The 24,366-nt window shown below is 43.5% G+C and overlaps 1 protein-coding gene and 1 pseudogene across 1 annotated transcript in view; both read left to right on the top strand.

Moving 5' to 3' along the window:
- Positions 1-24,366, top strand: part of LOC139281630 (uncharacterized) — a 204,155-nt gene that overhangs the window by 80,959 nt on the left and 98,830 nt on the right. Inside the window, exons 63-71 of the mRNA XM_070901774.1 lie at positions 2,641-2,840; positions 7,249-7,337; positions 8,626-8,759; positions 13,502-13,626; positions 14,479-14,638; positions 15,849-16,061; positions 16,733-16,903; positions 17,088-17,225; positions 20,000-20,049. Of these exons, the coding sequence (XP_070757875.1) occupies positions 2,641-2,840; positions 7,249-7,337; positions 8,626-8,759; positions 13,502-13,626; positions 14,479-14,638; positions 15,849-16,061; positions 16,733-16,903; positions 17,088-17,225; positions 20,000-20,049 (1,280 nt within the window). The remainder of the gene's footprint in view (positions 1-2,640; positions 2,841-7,248; positions 7,338-8,625; positions 8,760-13,501; positions 13,627-14,478; positions 14,639-15,848; positions 16,062-16,732; positions 16,904-17,087; positions 17,226-19,999; positions 20,050-24,366) is intronic.
- Positions 20,483-21,171, top strand: LOC139280509 (hairy/enhancer-of-split related with YRPW motif protein 2-like; annotated as a pseudogene).

The following is a 24,366-nucleotide window of genomic DNA, read 5'->3' as shown; positions in this document are numbered from 1 at the left end:
ACAATTCTGAATCCCAGGTCTTATTTTAATGCTAATTCTTTCTTCAATATTTAACAATTAATAATCTAAGAACAATAGTAAGCCACCAAAAATATTACAACAGCAACTTACACTTATATAGCGCCTAATAAAACATCCCAAGGTGCTTCACGGGAGTGTTAACAAAACAAAATTTGACACCAAGCATATAATGAGATCTTAAGGCAGAGAGAGATAGATATTAAGGAACATCTTAAAGGGGGAAATGGAGGTAGAGAGGCAGAGGGGTTTAGGGAGGGAATTCCAGAGCTTAGGACCTGGGTAGCTGAAGGCACAGCCGCCAGTGGTGGATCAATTAAAATCGGGAAAGTTCAAGAAGCCAGAATTGGTGGAGCGCAGCGATCTCGAGGGATTGTATGGCTGGAGGAGATTGCAGCTATGGGGAGAGGCGAGGCCGTGGATAGATTTGAAAACAAGGATGAGAATTTTTAAATCGAGACATTGCTTAACTGGGTGCCGATGCAGGTCAGTGAGCACAGGGGAAATGGGTGAGAGGGACTTGGTGCGAGTTAGGATATGACAGCAGAGTTTTCGATGACCTCAAGTTTAAAGCCCACCTTCCAATTATTACAAAATAAATGGAATGTGGAATATACATTAAAAGATTAGGTAATGTGAGTCATTGAGTAGGGTAGGAGTAAAGGATCAAGCAATCGCAGACATACTCACTACTAAATGTGGTGTGTTTGGCTTGGGGTCCGACAACGCGGTCAGGGCCTTCACAGGAGTATACCACTTCAAGGTTCAGCAACGGCTGTGAATAGTGCGACTGGATTGGATGTCACCATAAACCCAGGTCGCTGATTGGAGCGTGGGCAGGCACAGCAGGAGCGGCTAGGTTGGGGCGCAGGAGCGGCGAGTGATCGTGGAGCGACGTGATCAGGGCCCAGAAGAGGCGAGGGCCTAGGGGCAGCACGGGCCAGCCCACACTACAATATGTGTGCGCACTAGGTCCGTGCAGCAGAGCTGGTCTCCAGTCGTCTTGGTTAATCCTTGCCACTGGACCAAGACCTAGCTCTGTAAAGCCCGTGTGGTGGCTGGTGTGCAACGGCCAGCACACGTTAAAAAAATCCACGCACAGACATCTTCCACCCTTCAGCATGTAGTTCTGGACCTGGAATATTAAGTCCTTCATTGAAACACCTGTGAACTCATCCATTTTTGGCGTGGAAGCAAGCCATCCTCGATACGAGGGACCACCTATGATGATGATGAGTGTGTTACTGTTGGATGTTAACAACAACAACTTGTATTTATATAGCACCTTTAAAGTAGTAAAACATCCCAAGGTGCTTCACAGGAGTATTATGAGATTTTAAAAATTAAATTAAGGTTAAGAGCATTTATCTGAGTGGTAAATCCTCTAGGTAGCACAACAGAACAGTAGTAGTTCAGAAATGGGCCATATCCCAGAGAATTTGGGAGGAGTTGAAAGCAGTGTGTGACATTCTCTTTCTGACTGTTGCTCCCACAGCATGTAGATCCTTGCTGCAGTTAACAGGTTTATTGTGTTGGAAAGACCCCAAAATGGCCTGTTTCAATGCTGTAAATCCTATGTATTACTATGTTGAGTATGCACCTGTGCACGGTGGGAAGCTGTAAGGGGGAGATGGGAAGGCTTCCTCTCCCACGAGCGGGCCCACTGATATAGAGGGTCGACGCTCGCCCCAGCCCACGTAGCAATTCTCAAAGTTAGCAGACAGAGACGGATGGCAAAGTATAACGATCTTTATTACGAACGTCCGGGAACACCTCTTATCACAGTCGCCTGTGAGTGGAGATGCTCCCCGAACAGCACAATCATACAACTTTTATACATTTCAAAACCCCTCTGTTCCCGGACAAGACCTCCCTAGATTTCTAATTGAACTACCTTATCAGTGCTACTTCTCTAATTGGACTACCTTATTAGTGCTACTTTGGATTGACAGGCCAAGACCCTCGTGACCGCTTTAGGCCGTGACTAGAATGACTTCATTAGGTCGGAATTTGTTATACATTTCCTTGATGCCTGTGAGTCGCCTTGAGCTTCTTCGCAAGGTTTTATCAATGTCTGTTTAGGTTCTCACATCGTATCCTGTCGGAATATTATTGAATTGATAACTTCTGGAGCCTTGGAACAAGGCCGAAGAGAGGCCTTTTACCTCCTTATGGGCCATTGCAGGAACCAGTACTTTAACCCTTGTCCCGCTGGTACCCCTAATGCCAAATTTCTCTTACAGAAGCAATAGGTTTTTAAAAAAAAGTTCCCATGGATGGGTCAAGTGGGACCTCACCAGGTGCCAGTCAAGGTGCCTATTACCATATGAAATAGGTGACACATCATTCATCACCACTTTTATACCTTATGACTTGACCAGTCACAACCCATGGAACTTAACTACCCCAAGTACTCTCACCACAACCATGGCGGACTCTTGTAGGTCATTTGTATAAATGTATTTAGTGAGAGTCAGCCAGCTCTGAGGTGGTTGCTAAAGAAAATTTACTAGATAATGGTTCAGGATCTACTTGGAACAAACACCAAACATGGTAAACTCGGCCATCTCATTCGTAATTTTAAATATCGAAAATAATAACATCCATTTCACTCTTTTTTAGGATAATCTGACAGATGCTAACCGAGCTGCCATCATAAAGGGTCTGTGGCCTCCATTTGTCAACAGCTTGCCTGGACTCAATGACACAGAACAGGATGAATGGCTTAATTCCAGATTAAGTCCCTATCTATCTTTTATCACTACTGACCTCCTGGCTTCCAACAACACCCTTAGAGTCCAGTGCCTTCCTTACAGGAAAATGTAAATATAGTCTCATCCATTTATAATCTATTCTTATGTTAGCAAATTCCAACATTATTCCATGTCAATTGTTCAGAAATATCAGCTTATTCGTTAGTGGCATCAAAGTTACAATCAAATCAGTTTCATAGAGCTAAATCATTGCTAATCATTCAATGTTGTTCCAAGTTATCCTAAACAATACTGGGCTCTCATGGATTTGCATAACTATGTGTGACATATTTAATTTAGTAACAATGGGCCCAAATTTGGCCCTCTGGTTTTTTCGGCACACCTCCAAGCCCCCTGCTGACATTTTAGATCAGAAGCAGCCCAAAAAAAATACTTGCGATCATGGCAGATTCTTGGGCCGTCTGTGGAGCTGGCATGGTGCAGAACAAAGAGATGGGGGGGAGGTGGAGTTTGGTCCTGCCGCTGAAAACAGTGCCGGGACTTCTGCACATGCGCGCTGGAGTCTGTGCGCATGTGCGCTAGCTCCTGACAGGCCGTTTCTGCAAACGTGCGCTGCAGGCTGTGTGGGAGGGGCCGAAGCATGCCGTCCCTAGCCCTGGCTGAATGGGCTCCCTCATCGGCGGCCTGCTGTGTTACCTTAGGTAGGAGTTCTATTTTTTATTTGCTGTTTATTGATTGATTTTGGTGCTTTAGGTGCAGGGTTCCTTCTATTTTTTTTATTTTTTATTTATTGATTGCTTATTAGAAACATAGAAAATTAGAAAATAGGTGCAGGAGCAGGCCATTTGGCCCTTCGAACCTGCACCACCCATTCGATATGATCATGGCTGATCATGCAACTTCAGTACCCCATTCCCGCTTTCTCTCCATATCCCCTTAGCCGTAAGGGCCACATCTAACTCCCTCTTGAATATATCCAACGAACTGGACTCCACAACTTTCTGTGGTAGAGAATTCCACAGGTTCACCACTCTCTGGGTGAAAAATTTTCTCCTCATCTCAGTCCTATGTGACTTACCCCTTATCCTTAGACTGTGACCCCTGGTTCTGGACTTCCCCAACATCGGGAACATTCTTCCTGCATCTAACCTGTTCAGTCCCGTCATAATTTTATATGTTTCTATGAGATCCCCTCTCATTCTTCTAAATTCCAGTGAGTATAAGCCTAGCCAATCCATTTTTTCTTCATATGTCAGTCCTGCCATCCCAGGAATTAGGCTGGTGAACCTTCGCTGCACTCCCTCAATAGCAAGCACGTCCTTCCTCAGATTAGGAGACCAAAACTGCACACAATACTCAAGGTGTGGCCTCACCAAGGCCCTGTATAACTGCAGTAAGACCTCCCTGCTCCTATACTCAAATCCTCTCGCTACGAAGGCCAGCATGCTATTTGCTTTCTTTACTGCCTGCTGTACCTGCATGCCTACCTTCAGTGACTGATGTACCATGACCCCCAGGTCTCTTTGCACCTCCTCTTTTACTAATCTGTCACCATTCAGATAATAATCTGCCTTCCTGTTTTTGCCACCAAAGTGGATAATCTCACATTTATCCACATTATACTGCATCTGCCATGCATTTGCCCATTCACCTAACCTGTCCAAGTCACCCTGCAGCCTCTCAGCATCCTCCTCACAGCTCACACTGTCACCCAGCTTAGTGTCATCTGCAAACTTGGAAATATTACATTCAATTCCTTCGTCCAAATCATTAATGGGGTCCCAGCACTGAACTTTGGTCTTGGTGCTTTAGGTGCAGGGTTCCTTCTATTTTATTTGTTAATTAATTGCTTAGTACTTTTTGTGCTTTGTTTGGTGCTTGGTGGTGCTTTACTTGCGCCGATTCCTTAACTGTAAGTAAGGTCTTTCTGTGCGGACAAAAATGGACACATACACTGCCCTAAGTTAATTTAGTACAACTTTTTTCTGGACAAATTAGCATAAATGGTATAAGTGGCTGGGTACACCCCCTTTTGGGAAAAAAAAACTGACCTAACAAAAAACCTAACTAACTCACTTATAGTGGTGCAAATTAAATGGCTATATTTGCAACTAAAAAGATACACCAAAAAAATTAAGTTACACCAAAAAAAACGGTGCAACTCATGGGGAAATTTGGGTCCTAGGAACTGGAATATATGTGTCGCCTACAAGAATCCAAACCGTGATCATCATTGGCCTGATTTATTTCATGTTGGGTTTATTCATGCCGAATTTCAAGAATATGCAGTAGCAAAATCACTTATTATTCTTTCCCATTGCAATGAGCTATTGATTTAGGGAAACTCTAATGTCTATACTCCTAATCCAAGAAGATCATTATTTATATTTTCAATACTGACCAGCAAAGAACTCGCTTCAGGAGTGGAAGCAAGTCTTCCTCGATTCCGAGGGACTGCCTATGATGATGACTGACCATATCTATTGCCCATTTTACTAAACAATCATATCTTGCATAGGAATTTGTAGATCACAAAAGGCTTATCTAGTTTGCCTTCCAACATCCTGGTAGTTGCATAATTTAATAATGCAGTTGTTGACTAATTATAGAAATCAATCTCTTATCAATGAGTCTCCAACAGACCATTTAGAAATCAATCTCTATCAATGAGTCTCCAACAGACCATAAAATAACGGGGCCGAAATTCAGGCATGCCAGAAAGCTGGCGCACCTACACTTTTTTACCTGGTTTTACCGCCGGGTCCGATGAAGCGGCCTTCCGATCAATTTTCTGCGCTTAGAACTTTTTTTCGTGTCGGACCAGATGTCGCTCATAATGGGAGCGGAGGTGCGGCAATAAGTCCTGGTGAGGGGCGGAAGTTGGGGTGGGACCAAGTCTCAGCTCCTCATTTAAAGGGGAGAGAATCGGCGATTCTGTAGGTTCGGCCACTGGGCCACCAGGGAGGAGTGCTAGACTGCCTTTTGGTGGCCCAGCTGAACCCGGGGCAATAATTGGCCGGCTGATCGGGAAGTCGGCCGGCAAAAATAATAACCGGCGGCCGCGGCAGTGGGTCCTCCCCTTAAAGGGCCGCCGCGCTGCCGTGCCACACAGAGACAGAACAAGGTGCCCCAACAGAAAAAGCTGTCTTGGGCACCTTGCGGCAGCTTGTGGATTTTTTGAGAGAAATTTGGAGCGGATTGCAATGTAAGTGTGGGATAGCGACGGTGCGCGCTTTGATGACGTGCTTGTGGCAGTCGGCAGCAGCGGGGCAGAAGTGGGGACAGGCCGAAAAATCCCCGAGCTGAATTTGGGTCATGGCACCCACTCGATGCCGCCGCAAAGCAGCAATAATGAGCCTTATCCGGACCCTGAATTTCGGCCCCAATATCTTTCAGATGTTACTATTTGTAAAACATCAAATTTTGTCACTTTTGAGAAGAAAATTCAAGTTGAGTATTGCTGAAATTCGATTACATGCTGATTGATCAGTTGTCAGCTGCTATGATAATACAGGTGTGACGTCCGAAATCCATAAACCTCATGGCCATTCTGGATTCCGGGTATTTCCGGATTTCTGAACGTCCTCTGCCTGGTCCATGGTAGGTAGGGGAGGCGGTGGGGTCGGTCGAGCTGCCAGAGCTCGGCGGAGTTGGTCGGGCTGACGCCGGGGTGGGGGGAAGGGGGTCGGTCGTGTTGGGGGGGTTTGGTCGGGCCACCAGTGGAGGTGGGTGGCGCGGTCATGCCTTCGTTGGGGGGGGGGGGTGGGCGGTTGGCCGGGCCAAGGCCGGGGGGGCGGAGAGGTGGGGGATGATCGGGCCACCAGAAGCCGGGGGTGTCGGTCGGACCGAAGCTGGGGGAGGTAATTCGGGCTGCCAGAGATCAGGGGCGACCAATCGGGCTGGGGGAGGTCGGGCAGCCGGAGGCGGGGGCAAGTCGGGCCAAGGCCAGGGGGGTCGGACGACCGGAGGTCAGGCCGGGGAAGGTCAGAAGGTGGGGGGAGGTCGGTCAGGCTGAGGTCGGGTGGCTGAGGCGGGGGAGTCCAGATTTCGGAACATTTTCCCGTTTCTGGACGACCCCGTCACGGATCGGCCCGGATTCCGAAACTCCAGATTTTGGACGTCGCACCTATAACCCCTTTTAACTTTTTGAAACCATTTAGTCCTTTACATTGAAGAGAGGACTTTTTTACACATGTTGAGCAATGTCACCAGAAGAGGCAAGAATGGTGGATGACATTATTCGCTAGAAATCTTGACCGTTCTGGCTCAGTTTCCCCCATCACTAAGCTTGGCTGCACAGTGCAGGCGTACCAGCTTGTGTTTATCTAATTAACATATAAATCCAGAAAAGGTAATAAACTATATTACATGTATCTGAAATCTTATGCACGTGTGTGAAAATGGAATATGCAGTTGATCTTTTCTGATTATGTTAGTGATGAGTTGAATTATATTGCTTGAACTTAGAAATGAATTGTAACAACTCCGATGATTAAATGTTAAATTTCATGTTTAGTGTGAGAACGCTGAGTGCTCGTTACAGTAACTTTACCTCAGAAAAACAGAAGGACATCTACAATGGCATCGCAGCTTATCTACAACAAGGTAATGTGACACACTTGTTTTATAGTATTCTATGTGTAATAAAAATATGTGATAGGAACACATTGATCAGTAAATGGAGTAGGTCCATCAAATGATTTTAGCGAATGTTACCAATCCAGATTATAATTTCTCCGGGATAAGTTTTAAGATTGCGTGCAGAGAGAATTAGTTTGATGTTGCAAGGCTCAAACACAGCGAGATTTTTGTATAACAGCTACAAAGCAATTACAGATCAAACAGCAGCTCTCCCTGCTGTTCTGCTGGGCTCTGCACCTCTGTCTAGACTGAGTAGAGTTAGCTTTTTTTCATCTGAAGTAGAATACAGCAGAGAAGTGCATAATATTAACATGGACCAACCTAATATGATTTACTCAGAAGACCACATCCACATTCAGTGACATTTAGATCATAGGAGCCAGGAATATACTGCACCTTAAACTTATTAACCAAAGCCTTTCCACCATCTACAAGGCACAAGTCAGGATTGTGATGGAATACTCTCCACTTGCCTGGAAGAGTGCAGCTCCAACACCACTCAAGAAGCTCAACACCATCCAGGATAAAGCAGCCGGCTTGATTGGCACCCCATCCACCACCTTAAACATTCACTCCCTGCACCCTGCACTGTGGCTACAGTGTGTACCATCTACAAGATGCACTGCAGCAACTCGCCAAGGCTTCTTCCAAACCCGCGGCCTTTACTACCTAGAAGGACAAGGGTAGCAGGCGCATGGGAACACCCATCACCTGCAAGTTCCCCTCCAAGTTACATACCATCCTGACTTGAAAATATATTGCCGTTCCTTTGTTGTCGCTGGGTCAAATTCCTGGAACTCCCTCCCTAACAGCACTGTGGGAGTACATTCACCACAAGGACTGCAGCACTTAAAGTAGGCGGCTCACCACCATCTTCTCGAGGGCAATTAGAGATTGGCAATAAATGCTGGCCTCGCAGGAACACATTTTTTAAAAAGAGCAATTTTTTATATTTCCCCCGAACTGTATTAAATACTGCACTGATCAGTTTTATTATTATTCTGTACTTCCCAGAATAGGATGTACCATCAAGGGCTAATATAAAATTAGGAAATACTATCAGAATCTCTATTTATGGGTTGAACCATCAAAGGCAAGAGGTGGTAGCTGTTGGTTAGACCTGTAATAAACATGAAGGAATTGTCTCTGAAAAATTGAAAGAAGCAACATTGAATTGAATTTTAATTTCTAAAGATGTATTTAAACCTTTCTTTATTCATCATTCTAACATTTTGTTCACTTTGTGTAACAGATCCCAAACCAAAATGCTACAGTGTTAATGATCCAGTCTTGAATTCCACTGCTTGGTTTGCTCAATATCTTGGACTCTTTATGAATAACGTGACAGTAGCTGATCTTCGATCTTTTGCCAACAACGAATCAATTGTATGTAGCTTTCTGATTACTCTAATATATAGCACAGAAATAGATTGAGTTCTAGAAAGAACTGTCCTCTTCTCAATGACCAAGTTATGTGAAGATGCCACAGAGACTAATCTGGTCGGGAGTAGTGACCAACTGGTTTAATGGTTCAAAGTTGCGCTCTGTGTTAATGTGTTGATATGAAACTCTACTCTGCAAAGCTGTTAACGCAGTTCAAATAAACTGGTTGCAATATTCATTAAAATAGGGAGCAAAGATTTGTTTATTACACACAGTGTAGTTTTGACCGATAAGTTACTTAATCAGTATTGCCAACTCTTACAATTCCACGAGACATGCGATTTCATAAGAAATAAAGCTTCACTCGTGATCTTGCGATGGAATGCCTAAATCACGCGATTGCTGATCTGCACATGTGTGGTAAAATAAGAGATTTGCACATGTAGAAATTGCATACATTTTTTCACGCGTGCGCAAATTGGCATAAATCCCATGATTTAGGTGATTTTGAAGGTTGTCTGAATCTAATTGTTAACAGCAATGTTGCAGTGCAATATAGAATCATAGAATGGTTACAGCACAGGAGGAGTCCTTTCAGCCTGCTTTCTCTGTTCATGCACCCCCTTCAGGATTGTACTCTTTCGTTTATATTGTCTCTCCTCATTTTTCCTACCAAAATGTATCACTTTGCACTTTTCTGAGTTAGCTTTCAGCTGTCACCTGTCCGCCCATTTCACCTGTCTGTCTTCCTGAAGTCCATTACTATCCTCCCCAGTATTCACTATACTTCCAAGTTTTGTGTCATCTGCAAATTTTGAAATTATGCCCTGTACTTCCAAGTCATTAATATATATCAAGAAAAACAATGGTCCTAGTTTCGACCCCTGTGGAACACCACTGTATACCTTCCTCCAGTCCGAAAAACAACCATTCACCACTATTTTCTGTTTCCTGTCACTTAGCTAATTTCGTATCCATGCTACTACTGTCCCTTTTATTCCATGGGCTTCAACTTTGCTGGCAAGCCTATTATGTGGCACTTTATCAAACACCTTTTGCAAGTCCATATACACCATGTTAACCAGATTGCCCTCTCTGTTACCTGATCAAAACTCGATCAAGTTAGTTAAACACAGTTTGCCTTTAACAAATCTGTGCTGGCTTTCCTTAGTTAATCCACACTTGTCCAAGTGACTGTTAACTTTGTCCCTGATTATTGTTTCTAATATCATCCCCACTACCGAGATTAAACTGACTGACCTGTAGTTGCTGGGTTTGTCCTTGCATCCTTTTTTGAACAAAGGTGTAACATTTGCAATTCTCCAATCCTGTGGCACCATCCCCATATCTAAGGAGGACTGGAAGATTATGGCCAGTTCCTCCACAATTTCCTCCTCAGCATCCTAGGATTCATCCCATCTGGTCTTGGTGACTTATCATCTTTAAGTACAGAAAGCCTTTCTCGTAACTCCTTTATTAATTTTTATCCCATCCAGTATCTCCACTACCTCCTCTTTCATTATGACTTTGGCAACATCTTCATTGGTGAAGACAGATGCAAAGTACTCATTTAGTACCTCAGCCTCCATGCCCTCTGCCTCCATGCACAGGTCTCCTTTTTGATCCTTAATCAGCCCTACCCCTCCTCACTACCCATTTATTATTTATATGCCTAGAGAAGACTTTTGAATTCCCTTTTATGTTAGCTGCCAATCTATTCTCCCACTCTCTCTCTGCCTTTATTTCCTTTTTCACCTCCCCTTTGAACTTTTCTATATTCAGTCTGATTCTCACTTGTATTGTCTGCCTGACATCTGACATGCATGCTCTATTTCTGCTTCATCTTACTCTCTCTTTTGTTATCCGGGAGCGCACTGGCTTTAGTTGCCCAGAGCTCTGGGCAGTTTATTACATAGAAACACTGATACTTCACCACATATCATGCAGTGTCTTGTCCTGTTCCTCAGTGAGACTGAAGCAGTAGCCTGTACTATAGAGTGATGGCCAAGTTTGTGAGTGGATACAATTTTGTGAGTGGATAATGCAGAGAGTGTGATGTAGAGAGCTGCTGAGGGGGAGAAATGATGGGTGTATTGATGATTGAATATTAGATGGTGCTCCACCACAGTGAGATTTAACAGAAGTTTCTGGTTGAGGGCTTCATCAAAAAGCAATTAAAGGGGGATTATACAAAAGGAAAATACTGTGGATGCTGGAATCTGAAAAAAAAACAGAGAATGCTGGAAATCTCAGCAGGTCAGGCAGCATCTGTGGAGAGAAAAACAGAGTTAACGTTTCGGGTCGATGATCCTTCGTCAGATCAGCCGAATGTTCGAAAAGAGCACATTCTTAAGCACTGAAAGGGGGAGGGGAAGAAAGAACAAAAGGGAAGATCTGTGATAGGGTGGAAGGCAGGAGAGATTGAAGCCAAAACAGGATGATGGGCTGAATTGAAGTGGTAATGATAGAGATTAGAAAAAGGTTAATCTGGATAGGGTGTGAATGGTGTAGTAATGACCAGCTGCCATTATAGACAAAGAGAAGAAAAAAGAACATAAGATTGGTGGGGGTGGGGAAGAAAAGGAAGCTAAAGATGGCTCGAGGTTAAGGTCTGAAATTGTTGAACTCGATGTTGAGTCCAGAAGGCTGTAAAGTGCTTAAATGAAAGATGAGGTACTGTTCCTTGAGCTTATGTTGAGCTTCATTGGAACAGTGGAGGAGTCCGAGGACGGAGAGGTCAGAGTGGGAGTGGAGTGGAGAATTAAAGTGACAGGTGACCGGAAGCTCAAGGTCACACTTAGGGACTGAACGGAGATGTTCAGCAAAGCGGTCACCCAATGTAGAGAAGACCACATCGTGAGTAGCGAATACAGTATAATAAATTGAAAGAAGTACAAGTAAATCGGTGATCCACCTGGAAAGAGTATTTGGGGCCCTGGATAGTGGGAAGGGAGGAGGTAAAAGGGCAGGTATTGCATCTCCTGCGCTTGCACAGGAAGGTACCATGGGAAAGGGTGTTGGGGGTGACTGCAGAATGGATCAGGGTGTCGCGGAGGGAGCGGACTCTTTGGAACGCTGAGGGGAGGGGAAGATGTGATTGGTGGTGGGATCACATTGGAAATGGCGGAGGATGATCTATTGAATGTGGAGGCTGGTGGGGTGAAAGGTGAGGACAAGAGGAATCCTGTCGTGGTTCTGAGAGGGAGGGGAAGGGGTGAGAGTATGGGAATAAAGGGTTATGGGGAGCGGGCAGGGAAGTGGAACTGAGTCCATGATCAAATCAGCCATGATCTTATTGATTGGCGGAGCAGGTTCGAGTGGTCAAATGGCCTAATCCTGTTCTTGTGGAGCAGGTCTGCACTGAGGGGAATTCTGAGCCATGCTAATGACCTGAATCTGGAAATACAGACAGGTTCAGGTCATTTCAAGCAGAGGGCGCTTCAAGTCAGCTGTGTTTGACTAGCGCCTGGTAGAGCAGGAAATAAATATTGGGGCTGCTGTATATCTTACATAGAATTACATAGAATATTCAGCACAGAAACAGGCAATTTGTCAGCTGGTCTGTGCTGGTGTTGATACGCCACACGAATCTCGTCTCATTCTCATCGACCTCATTTCAGCCTTTCAGCATATCTTTCTATTCCATTTTCTCTCATGTACTCGTCTAGTTTCCTTTTGAAAGCATCTCAGCTATTTGCCTCAACCATATCTACAGCTTAAGTTACAAAGCCCGTGTTAGGGCTATTCTTGACTTTTCAGATCTTTCGATCTGTGTCAGTTTTCAGAAGCTTTTGGTCAGCATTTGCCAGTTTTCTAATTTGGCCTGTTTGGAGAAGGTCATGTCCCGTAGCTTGGGATTTAATACCATATGGATTGTAACTCCGATATTATTGCCCAGGTTCAAAAATCACAGAATTCTTGGACACATTTTAACTTAAGTGCTATTGATTTAAATGTTTGGACAGTGTGAACACTACTGCCTGCACACACTCTAAACCTTTCAATTTACCTCTGGATGTGGAGCTCTGTGTATACATGTAAACAAATGTGTATGGCTCTCTGCTTGGCACAACAATTGCAGTTCCAGACTGGCAGTGTAAATAAGATATTGCCTGGCTGGAACTGATGGGTTGATTTGACAGAGGTGTTTAAACTTCTAAAGCAATGGGACAAGTCCCCTAAAAGTGTTTTGCAATTGTTTTTGTAATAGTAATGAATGTTACAGCATCACCTGATTCGCAGAGCAGGTGTATCATAATAGACTGTTTCCAATGGGCGAGGGGTCTAGAATGAGGGGACATAGATATAAGATTAAATGTAAGAGATTTAGGACAGAGAGCAGGAGAGATGTTTTTTAACAGCTAGTGAGGCTGTGTCACTTCATGATTGAAATGGAGACCATGTCAACATGTAAGAATAGAGTAAATATATGGTTGAAGGAAAGGAAGATAAAGGGATATTAGAACAAGGCAGGCACTTAGGATTACAATTATTGCTCTTGTAAAGGATAAACACCAACATTGACTGGGCCAAACAACCTGTTTCACTTTTGTAATTTCTATGATGGCTGTAGTGACGAAGAATAAATGTAACATTATTCTCCTCTATATTAGTGCTATAGATTATTACAAAATGTAAATGTTTTTATGTGTTGAACCAGGAACCTTTTTTGTGGTTTATTTTTTTTTTTAAATCTCATCATTTGGGGTAAATCTTTCTAATTTCTATCAATCTGCTTTGTGCAGCTCGAAGACTTTGCAGCAAACCTTGAAAACCAGGCACTCCTAAACAATTTGACATTACCCACTGAAATCTCAAAGCTCTATATTAATTTCCTACAGAAAAACAATCCAAATATTAATATCTTAAGGTATGTATTCAATGGGTAATATTTTTGCAGTCAAAAAAAACTGAATATAGTTTGAAAATATGCATGTTTTCCACATTGCTTCAAAAAATGTTTCAGCTTCTACTGGTAAAACGTTCTCAAGATCTTTTACCTGATTATTTAATAGCATGACACCCCCACTTTCCTACATGATATAACTGCAGTATACAGTTGGTGGAGGTTTATAAAATAGTCACTAATCACTCTTCTCATTACATATTTTAAAATAATTACATTAAAGTACATGATGCACTGTATCCGGTAGAGTGCATTGCATAGCCTCTATTCACAGAAGGCTGTTGCAACTTTAAAAAATATAACTATATGTTACAACGTCACCTGATTCATGGGAGGGGCAATCATAAGCTGTTCTTTGTTGGTCGGGTGGGGTTACTGTAGAGAAATTGTAATAGTTGGCAAGGTTATTCATGGTGGAGTCTGTCCAGCTATTGTTTGGGCTACTTAATGCCTTATATTATAAACTACATTGCAGACCACAATCTTGAAGTTCCATTGTCTGTATTATTAAGGGAAATTTATATCAAATGTGCAGTGTTATTTTCGTAGTCTATTCTCACCATTATAAATGTTTAATCTTCTAAACATGGTCTATGTAGCAAGGGTCTAGCCCATGTAAATCGCTTTTTGGCTTGCACCTGGATTGACTCCATCAGCCCTTTTAAGCATTGGGATAAGTACAAGAATAAAACAACAGTTTCGAAGTCACTACAATATATTATACATTTGTTCCTGTTAAATGTACATATGTAGAATCCTGATGATAATTGATGATTCTGAAAGACCTACCAATAAATCTCTGACATTTGTTTATAGTATTCCAGACTCTCTTCTTTGCTTCACTGCTGGTACAGATATAGTGATTGTAAGGGATGCCTTGACTGTTATAGAAAAGGTCAACCAAGTCTGTGAGTTCAACACGGCATCCAACACAACAAGCAACACATTGTCACTAACATTTGAAGAACAGATCAAGGTAAATAGAGAAAAAACTCTCCAAAAGTTAACGAGAAAACGTACCACTTTAGTTGCACCACTGTGCAGGTGAACAGGCCACATGTGCATCTGTTGTTTGGCAACATCTCCCAAAGTCAAAATTATCCACAGAGAGAGTCATGTGCATATATCTCTATTCCACAAAGTAGACCTTTCTGACAGAGACTACACTTCTTCCAAAATATCTGAGAATCAGATATTGGGTGAGTGAACTGAGCTCACTGCCAATACAACCTGCTGATTTCCTTATTTAATTTTCTGTCACTGGCACTAGTAGTACATATTGGAAGGTGACACTTATTGTCTGCGGGCTGCTGATGTATATTACTGCAAAAAAAACTCACTATTTAAGTAAAAATCTCCTAATAATTACCTTCCACTGCTAAAAATGGTACAGCTCCTTGTAGACAACAGTGCTCCAGATTTTTTGTAAAACAAAATTAGAGCTAGACCATTTAAGAGTAAAATCAGGAAGGACCTTTTCACACAAGGGGTCGTGGAAATCTGGAACTCTGTTCCCCAAAAGGTTGTGGATGCTGCGTCAATTGATTTTTTTAAGATTGAAATTAATTAATTGGAATATTATACTCCGCATCTGCTGTCACTTCTGGTAGGAATCCTGTAGAGAAGAAGAACCAATGGAACGGCTCCCTGCTAGATTATCTGCTTTATGGCTTTCCATCCAGAAGTTAAAATAGAGCCCAGAGTGTCAGCTAATGACTGCAGAAAGCATTTTAAATTAGTGTCAACAAGAAATAATATCCTAATAAATCAACTATATATAATATATATATATATATTATATATATATAATTCTGAAATTCTCGAGGTACTGCTTATACCCAACTCCAGACGAAAATAAATCTGATTATTTTTTTAATTCTTTGTGACTCCTGCAGGCCTTGTAAGGTCTTTAGACCCCAGTTTGAAAACGTATGGTGTGATGGTAATCATCTATCTCCATTCCCCAGTATTACAGCTTCTGGCTGGAGGTGGAGTAGGAGAAGGGTTGACTGGTGGTCAGAGGAGGATCATGAAGTGTCTTGAAAAGTTGCAACTCAGCATCGTCCTCTTTTGCATTAATGCCAAAATTAGTTGAATCAAATGCTGCACTGTAATACTTTGCATATCTGCTAAATTTCTGTTCAATGAAGCATCTAGCTTTAACGGCATTTTTTTATTTCTTGCAGCTCTCAAAATCATTAGTGAGTAAAGTTGACAACTTCTCAGCCCGCACTCTGAACAGTTTGAAACAAATAGCAGTTGGACTGTCAGTGTCACAGATTGAAAAAACTGATGCAAACAATTTCAAGGAAGCTGTGACAAGTTTGAGTAATGTTATAGGCTGGAGCTTTAGCCAAACCAGAAGAATTGTAGCCAAGTTATCCAATAGTGGCTTGGAGGTAAGATCTGAATAAACAAGGAACTAAAGTTTTGTAATTATATTCAACTTCCAAAATATGAAACTTCCAAAGAACGTATGACATGTAATTGGAGTGGGGTCCTGTGTACTTACAGAAAGTAAGCTAATTCATTGAGAAATTCTCAGCCAGTAGTGTGGTTTCCTGGGATCAGACAGATATGGGATTATCTGACCAGCTTGAAGACAAGGGGGGAGGGCAACCAGTGGGAAACCACTGGATTCAGCCAGTTTCTTAGTCAGAAACCTGCTGGCTGTATGAAACCATGGCAATTTTTAATCGGCGGCTCTCGTTAGCATGCCGCTAGTTGACATCCTTTTGGGAAGTGGGCAGGAAGCTGATGCTGGTCTCTGAAAAATGAGACGGCCCTTGGCCGCCCACCAGTAATGGGAGGACAGTTGCGAGGTGCTTGTGGCAGGGAAGTGTGGTGTGAGGGGTGGGGGTGAGTCCAAGGCAGGGGAAGTCTAAAGTTTTATGTGGGACTTGCTCCTCCAGGTGCCACAAAAGAAAACATTTTTTAAATCATACCTGGAGGACCTCTACAGCTTTCTGATCTACTTCAGGCTGGCTTTTACCTGTCAGGCCAAAGTTAAAATTGCTGGCAGGGCCTGTTTCGTGGCTTTGAATTTATTTTCTCCTTTTCTTTTTATTAGTTCAATAACACAGACAATCTGGTTAGAATCGGAACCTTGGTGACTGGTATTCCAAGCAATGTATTTGAACGTATTGACTCCACAGTGCTTGCCAATGTAACCTCCGACCCCACATTCGTCACAAATATTCTAGAAGCTCCACAACCTACACAGCTGATTATCGTTCTGAAGGTAAGCATCATGGGATATGTATTAATGGCATCAGAAAAATCTAATTGAAACTAGTTACTATTGCTGCCATATTTGTACGTTGTGTTTAGTCGCATCTGGGAAACTTTAACAATATTGATCCTCAGCTCCTGCTTAGAGAGTGCGGTGTGTTTCCTAAATTAAACTGCTTTTTATTCTAACCCAGGTTTTGCAGATTGAAGCTAACCCGGTTGCAGCAGTGAATAACATTCCAAGTGCTCTAGTTAAAGAGATCCCACCTGCGCTCCTGACTTCAGATCTAAATCTTGACGATGTCAATAATAAACAGTGGTTGCCCAATCAGGCAAGTGATTGTATTTTTCAATTGTGAAGCTGACACTTAGAAGGAGCATGATATAAATGATTTACCTGTAATAGTCAGATGTACGGTATTCTCTTTGCTGGTCTTTGTAATGGAAGGATTTTCTCTTGCCAATGTGCAAGATCCAAGACTGAGCTGTGAGATGGATTTGTGGATTGAGGGAGAATGAGCCTTATGAAAGGCATACTACTTTACCAAAGCCCCTCATAAGGATTAAGTAGTTGATGTAAACAGCTGTAGTTGAAGCTCAGATCCTCCAAATGGCAGAACACGTTTGAAGGTGTATAAATGTGTGTTCATGATGTGGTCAGGATGGTGGCAATACACTCCTACATTTTATGGTGAATTATGCTACTCACCATGCTTCACCTGGAGCTCCTCGTATTTACATGCATAGGGAGAGCTCAAATTCTTCCTTGCCAATTGTCTAATGACCAATTATCCTCCTTGGCTTGAATTAAAGAGGTAAGTGAGATATTTTGGAGATTGAGGTGGCTAGAAGATGACACATCTGGCAATTGAGATTTAGAGCCAAGTCAACCGTTTGTGACGGACGCCAATTTCCAATAGCTAAACCAGGCAGGTCCATAATCCTCCTGGGCACAGTTGATGATTGACCAGCCAGTTGGAACCTGGAGGAGTAGGCCTATCGTTGGGGGTCCAGATAGTTCTCAATTCCCACTCAGTTCTAGATAAAATGCAAACCAATGCTCTAGGGACTTGCTGCACAAATAACAGGAGGCTTACCAGTGCTCTGTGCTGGTGAGCTGTGTGGTTTTATATGGTTAAATTCCAGCAGTACTTTTGCGCACAATTGAGGATCCCTAAGACTTGGCTTTTAAATTGCACCAAAGCTCTCTGGACTTGGATAAGTGGGGTATGTCCATACAGGGAGAGGGTGTTTACTCCATATCAGAGAAACAGAAATTCTACGGGGCCGAAATTCAGGTCCCCAAAAAGTACTCTTACCGCCAGAAAGCGGCGGCCAGGCAACGGAGTTCAACGGCCGCCAACTTCCGTTCCAGTGGCCGCCGTCAGCGAAATTCACCATGGTGATTTTTCTGGCGGTCCCCACTTCCGCCTCGTTACTGCTGACCATCCTAGTGCGTCTTCAAAGGGCACACCGCCAATCTCCTGCACCTCCAATACATCTCCCACGAAATTTAGTGTGAATAATCCTAAATCTGCCACGCGCTGCCCCCGAAAGCTTTTTCTGTCGGTGCACCTTGTATTTCGTGTATGAGCCGTGGCAGCCCTTCAAGGGCAGGGTGCACGGACGCGGCTGCCATGTTTTTTTTTCCACATTGGTCGGCCAAATATGCCCCCAGGTTTGGCCCGGCCGCCAACAAGCAGCCTGGCACCCCTCTTGGGTGCCAGGCCACTGGCCCGGCCAAAACCCTCCCTAGTGGCCCAGTGGACTGATGTTTCTGAATGCCAAAGGCTCTCCCCTTTAAGTGAAGGGAGAGCGTGGTGATGCACACACGTCGTGCTGTCATCTCCGCTTCGCTGCTGACTGACAGCGGCGGAGACTCCGTCTCGCCTCCACTTCCGTCCCTCTGCAGTACTTACCGTCCCATTTCCGCCCCCATAAAGACCGACTTTCAGTCCGCCAGGAAAAAACACACCAGAGACCTGAATTTGGCGAAAGAGTTGACCTCATCCTAAGCGGTAGAAAAAACACATTAGGAGCGGAAAGGTGCGACCCGGTTCGAGCAAAGGTAAGTTTCAGCCCCTACAAGTGTAGATTTGTCAGTTGCTTGGTTCAGAGATTCTTAAACATCACGTTGGGTTTACCAAATGCCAGACACATGACTAACCAAAACAAATCGATCGTTCAGCAAGACCAACTCTGATCACTTTATCATCTCCTATACCATTTACATCTCCCTCCTCGCCTCCAACCTTCTGCCCTCACCCCCTGTGCCTTCCCTAATTCGCAGCACCCTCTTGCTGGTCTTCTATCTGCCATAATATCAGCACCTCTACTGACCTGATTTTGTTAAAACAACTGCCTTGCTTCACCTTTAAACACACGGCACCAGGTATGTAAACAGCTTCAGTCCTCGGATTATAGGTCATGAAGGTGGTAATGAGGGTGCAGGAAAGCAGAAATAGGAGACCAAGTAGAGGTCTGGCCTTCTTTAGCTCATATGGTGTGGCCACCTCAAGTAAGACCCTCTATTTCCATGTGTCGCCTAATCTCTTTTGTAATCTAGGATTATCCTGGAGGACAGACACAAATTAAAATTTCTCTTGTCCACAACTGAACACCTCCTTTGAGCTCCTTCCACCACCCCTTCCATCCGCTTCTCTGATGCTGTGTAAGGAGCTTGTAAATTGCTTTATCTCCAAACTGAGACTGTTTACCCAACTGGCATAGCAGTGGAAACAGAGGTGGACAGGAGGAAAATGGGCTGAAAACCAGGGTCTCGCCTCCCTTTCCCTCCTCTTCCCCCCGCCCCCCTAGCATCTGTTGTCTTTGCATAAGGCAGGTAGAGGAAAAGAGTGGTCAGCGACATCTCCAGCAGGAATAGGGGGAGGTAAATTCAGGTTAGGACAGTGCGGTTGCTTTAGGTCTCGCCAACCAATTTCTCCCGCTTTTTTGTCACTAATCACCTAACTCTAATCATCCCAAATAACAGAATGAACCAGTCTGATTACACTACAGTTGTTATTTAACTGCTTTAAATTACATGTCTTTCTACTTTAATTAGTATTACTACTGCATACTAATATTTATAATTTCTTCTTCATAGGCTGCTGTATTCTTTGAAAACATCGTAACAAAGCATAAAGATTATAAAGTGTAAGTAATTTTTATCTGCTGTTCATCGATCTAGTGTCAGCAGTGGCTCAGTGGGTAGCACACTCACTTCTGAGTCAGAAGGTAGTGGGGACTTGACACTAGGCTGACACTCCAGTGCTGAGGGAGTGCTGCACTGTTGGAGGTGGCGTCTTTCGGATGAGATGTTAAACTGAGGCCCTGTCTGCTCTCTCAGGTGGAAGGCACTATTTTGAAGAAGAGCAGGGGAATTATCCCCGGTTTTCTGGGCGATATTTATCCCTCAATCAACATAACATTGGTCATTATCACATTACTGTTTATGGGAGCTTGCTGTGCGCAATTGGCTGCCGCATTTCCCACATTACAATAGTGACTACACTTCAGAAAATACTTAATTGGCAAAAAAGGGCTTTGCGACGTCCGGTGGTCGTGAAAGGCAGAGGGTAACGGTTATTTTGATCCTAACTTGCTAGCCGTGGATTACAGGAGTATGGGATTCATAGAATGTCTCACTGAAGTCATAAGGTGTCTCAGCTCACTTGAATGATTTCAAGGCCATGACAATATTGATCCACTTGAGGATCGTCTGGTATCTCATTTCAACAACTTTGTATCAGAAGTAGAGTCTACACCATTGACACTGTCTTCCTTGATCCATAGGGTCTGGACTTGGCCACACCACCATTTAGCTGCTTTGTTCCCACAGACAGTGGAAGGAGCACAATTACCATGCAGAGTCTCTCTCCATAACCCAGCCTTCCTTACTGGCTCTGCACTGGCATGCTCCACCTCAGCTCTGAAAGGAATTCCTCTTGACAGAATAGCATCCACACACAACCTTCTCCCAAACATGACATCATCCATTCTCAATCTCCTGTCCAACATGACATGCACCTTTCCTGGTATTCTGTCCAATGTGAGCTCAACCAACAAGATGTTGCTGTATCGCCACAAATTATCTCGCCCTTGCTGTCACCAACTTCCAATTCCAGCGCCACTCATACAACTGCCACATCCATTCCTGGGTCTTTAGGACATTTTCCATCTGTGTTACACTTCCAATTGAATCCCTCTGGTCAGACAAGCAACCTGAGCACTCGCAAGCCCCAGAGATCATGGACAACTGAGATTGGGGCTTTCTGAATCTAGCCTAATCGGCAAAAGATTTTAACTACACTTTTTATTGTGATATAAGAATATATTGTGCTAGAAAATATCCTGCTCGATATAAGCAGTTTGTATTCCTCACTGAAATGAGAGAAAAAATAACTGAAGTTCAGTATCTGTGCATATTACACAGTGCAGAGGTTTCCTCCAGCCTTCTAATTTGTCAAGCAATTGCTTTTGTCTGATAAATGAAGGGCTGTATTTTTCCATAACTTACTCCACCCTTCCCCACAGCAGTGCGTTAGTTTCTCAGAAATAGCTTGTTCCCAGCGTTTATCTTTGGTAGAAGAAGTTGAGCAGTCTTTGTGTGTTCAGTATTTAGTCATCTGCCAGTCTTCCTTCATTCTTGGTCTCATCCTACCACATAAACGTTTCAGTTCATTGCTGATACAAGTCTGGAACTGGTTTGTTTTTCAAGCCCCTACTAAAAGGGGAGCTGGTCGTGGCAGATTCACTGGTGACTTTCAGGGGAGATGGATATTTGGGTTGAGGAAATTTGCAGCGTTGTGAGGCAAGGGGAGTGGGACATCAGCAGATTGGGGCCTTCAAAGGAGCACCGTGCAACCCGGCGTGGCGACCCCGACCTGCAAGGACCATCAGCAGGTCGGGGACTTCAGAGGGCGACTGGATTGGACGTTACCAAGGTCCAGGTCACTGATTGGAGCGTGGGCAGGGACAGCAGGAGCGGCGAGTGATCATGGAGCGATGTGATCGGGTCCCAGAAAAGGCGAGGGCCCAGGAGCTGCACGGGCCAGCCCACACTGTGATATGTGTGCGCATTAGGTCCGTGCAGCAGAGCAGGTCAGCAGTTATCTTGGTTAATCCTTGCCACTGAATCAAGACCGAGCTCTGTCAAGCCTGTGTGGTGCAACGGCCACCACACGTTAAAAAAATCCATGCACAGGCATCTTCCACTCTAACATGTAGTTCGGGGCCTGGAATATTATGTCCTTCATTGAAACACCTGTGAACTCATCCCTTTTTAACGTGAAAGCAAGTCATCCTCGATACGAGGGACCGCCTATGATGATGATATATAAGTGCAAGTCTTTCTTTCTTTATCTAAAATATCTTTCTAAAATAAATCTGTCTGGCTTCATCATTACTTGTGTAATTATTTTTGTTCATGTAAAGGAATGCATTGCATATAAAGTAACATATTTTCTTTAAAAAAATTAAGTCAGCTATGGTGTCTGTTCAAATAATAAGTAATTATTAGAGATGCCACATAAAAGGTTACTGCACAAGATAAAAGTTCACGGGGTTGGGGGTAATATATTAGCATGGATAGAGGATTGGCTAACTAACAGAAAACAGAGAGTCAGGATAAATGGTTCATTCTCTGATTGGCATCCAGGAACTTGTAGGGTGCTGCAGGATCAGTGCTGGGACCCCAACTATTTACAATCTATATTAATGACTTGGAAGAAGGGACCGAGTGTATTGTAGCAAGTTTGGGAGATGGGAGAAAAAGCAATGTGTGAGGAGGACACAAACAATCTGCAAAAGGACATAGTCGGGCTAAATGAGTGGGCAAAAATTTGGCAGATGGAGTATAAGGTTGGAAAGTGTGAGGTCATACACTTTGGCAGAAAAAAATCAAAGAGCAAGTTATTATTTAAATGGAGAAAGATTGCAAAGTGCCGCAGTACAGCGGGACCTGGGGGTACTTGTGCATGAAATACAAAAGGATAATATGCAGGTACAGCAAGTGATCAGGAAAGCCAATGGAATCTTGGCCTTTATTGCAAAGGGGTGGAGTATAAAAGCAGGGAAGTCTTACTACAGTTATACAAGGTATTGGTAAGGCCACGCCTGGAATACTGCGTGCAGTTTTGGTTTCCATATTTACGAAAGGATATACTTGCTTTGGAGGCAGTTCTGGGAAGGTTCACTAGGTTGATTCCGGAGATGAGGGGGTTGATCTATAAGGAAAGGTTGAGTAGGTTGGGCCTCTACTCAATGGAATTCAGAAGATTGAGAGGTGATCTTATCGAAACGTATAAGATTATGAGGGGGCTTGACAAGGTGGATGCAGAGAGAATGTTTCCACTGATGGGGGAGACTAGAACTTGGAATAAGGGACTGGCCATTTAAAACTGAGATGAGGAGAAATTTCTTTTGCCAGAGGGTTGTAAATCTGTGGAATTTGCTGCCTGACAGAGCTGTGGAAGCTGGAACATTGAATAAATTTAAGACAGAAATAGACAGTTTCTTAACCGATAAGGGAATAAGGGGTTATGGGGAGTGGACAGTGAAGTGGATCTGAGTCCATGATTAGATCAGCCAAGATCGTATTAAATGGCGGAGCAGGTTAGAGGGGCCATATGGCCTACTCCTGCTCCTATTTCTTATGTTCTTATGTAGGTTGTTGGAGCATGGAATACTTGTCACAGTTAGTTTTGAATTGATCTAGCAAAGAGCTGGCATGGCCACAGTGGGCCGAATGGCTGCCTTACTATAAACTTCTATGGTTCATTGGTAAACCATGCTATGACTGAAAAGTTCTCACTTCCATCTGTAAAATATTTTTCAACCACATGAATATTTTATCATTATCTTCAGGGGCAAATCAGTTCTAATTTGAATTGCACAACTCTTTAGACCTGTTTGAATCTTCAGTGTAAATAACACGTCGTTTTACCATCGAACCTCATTTGAACTCCAGGTGCAAACTTAGGTGAATCTAGGAAGGGCATCTTTAAAGAAAGGAAAATTGTATGTAAATCAAATTTAAAGTAGGAGGCAAAATTGTAGAAAGCTTCTGGAGAGCATTAAAAGACATTTCAACCCCATCAGCAACATGGCTGAAGGGCAGAGGATTAACAAATGGCAGGACGTGATGAAGGGAAAGGTGCAGATATGTGCCTGCAGCAGAAGATAAGATGGTGCTGCATGTGATGGTTGTGATGAGGGTTGTCTTCTATGCTACTTCACTGGACCATCCCATTTGCTCCGAACTGCAGGATGTCTGCAAGACGGTGCACCCAATTTATAGGCCACAGCTAGTGTAAACTTTATTGTAATGACAGGTTTCCCTGTAAAAGAGGAATCTGCCTCTCTTCTGGCCCAGTCCCCGACAAAGCAGATTGCCATAGCCATCCACAGTTGAAACAAACTAGATGGGGCAGTTGAGGTTGAAAAGGCAGTTATAGAATTTCAAAATGAATG

The sequence above is a fragment of the Pristiophorus japonicus genome, chromosome 15 (assembly GCF_044704955.1).
Source record: "Pristiophorus japonicus isolate sPriJap1 chromosome 15, sPriJap1.hap1, whole genome shotgun sequence".
NCBI lineage: Eukaryota > Metazoa > Chordata > Chondrichthyes > Pristiophoridae > Pristiophorus > Pristiophorus japonicus.
The sequence above is the reverse complement of the archived record's forward strand: the minus strand, read 5'-3'. Positions and strand labels throughout refer to the sequence as shown.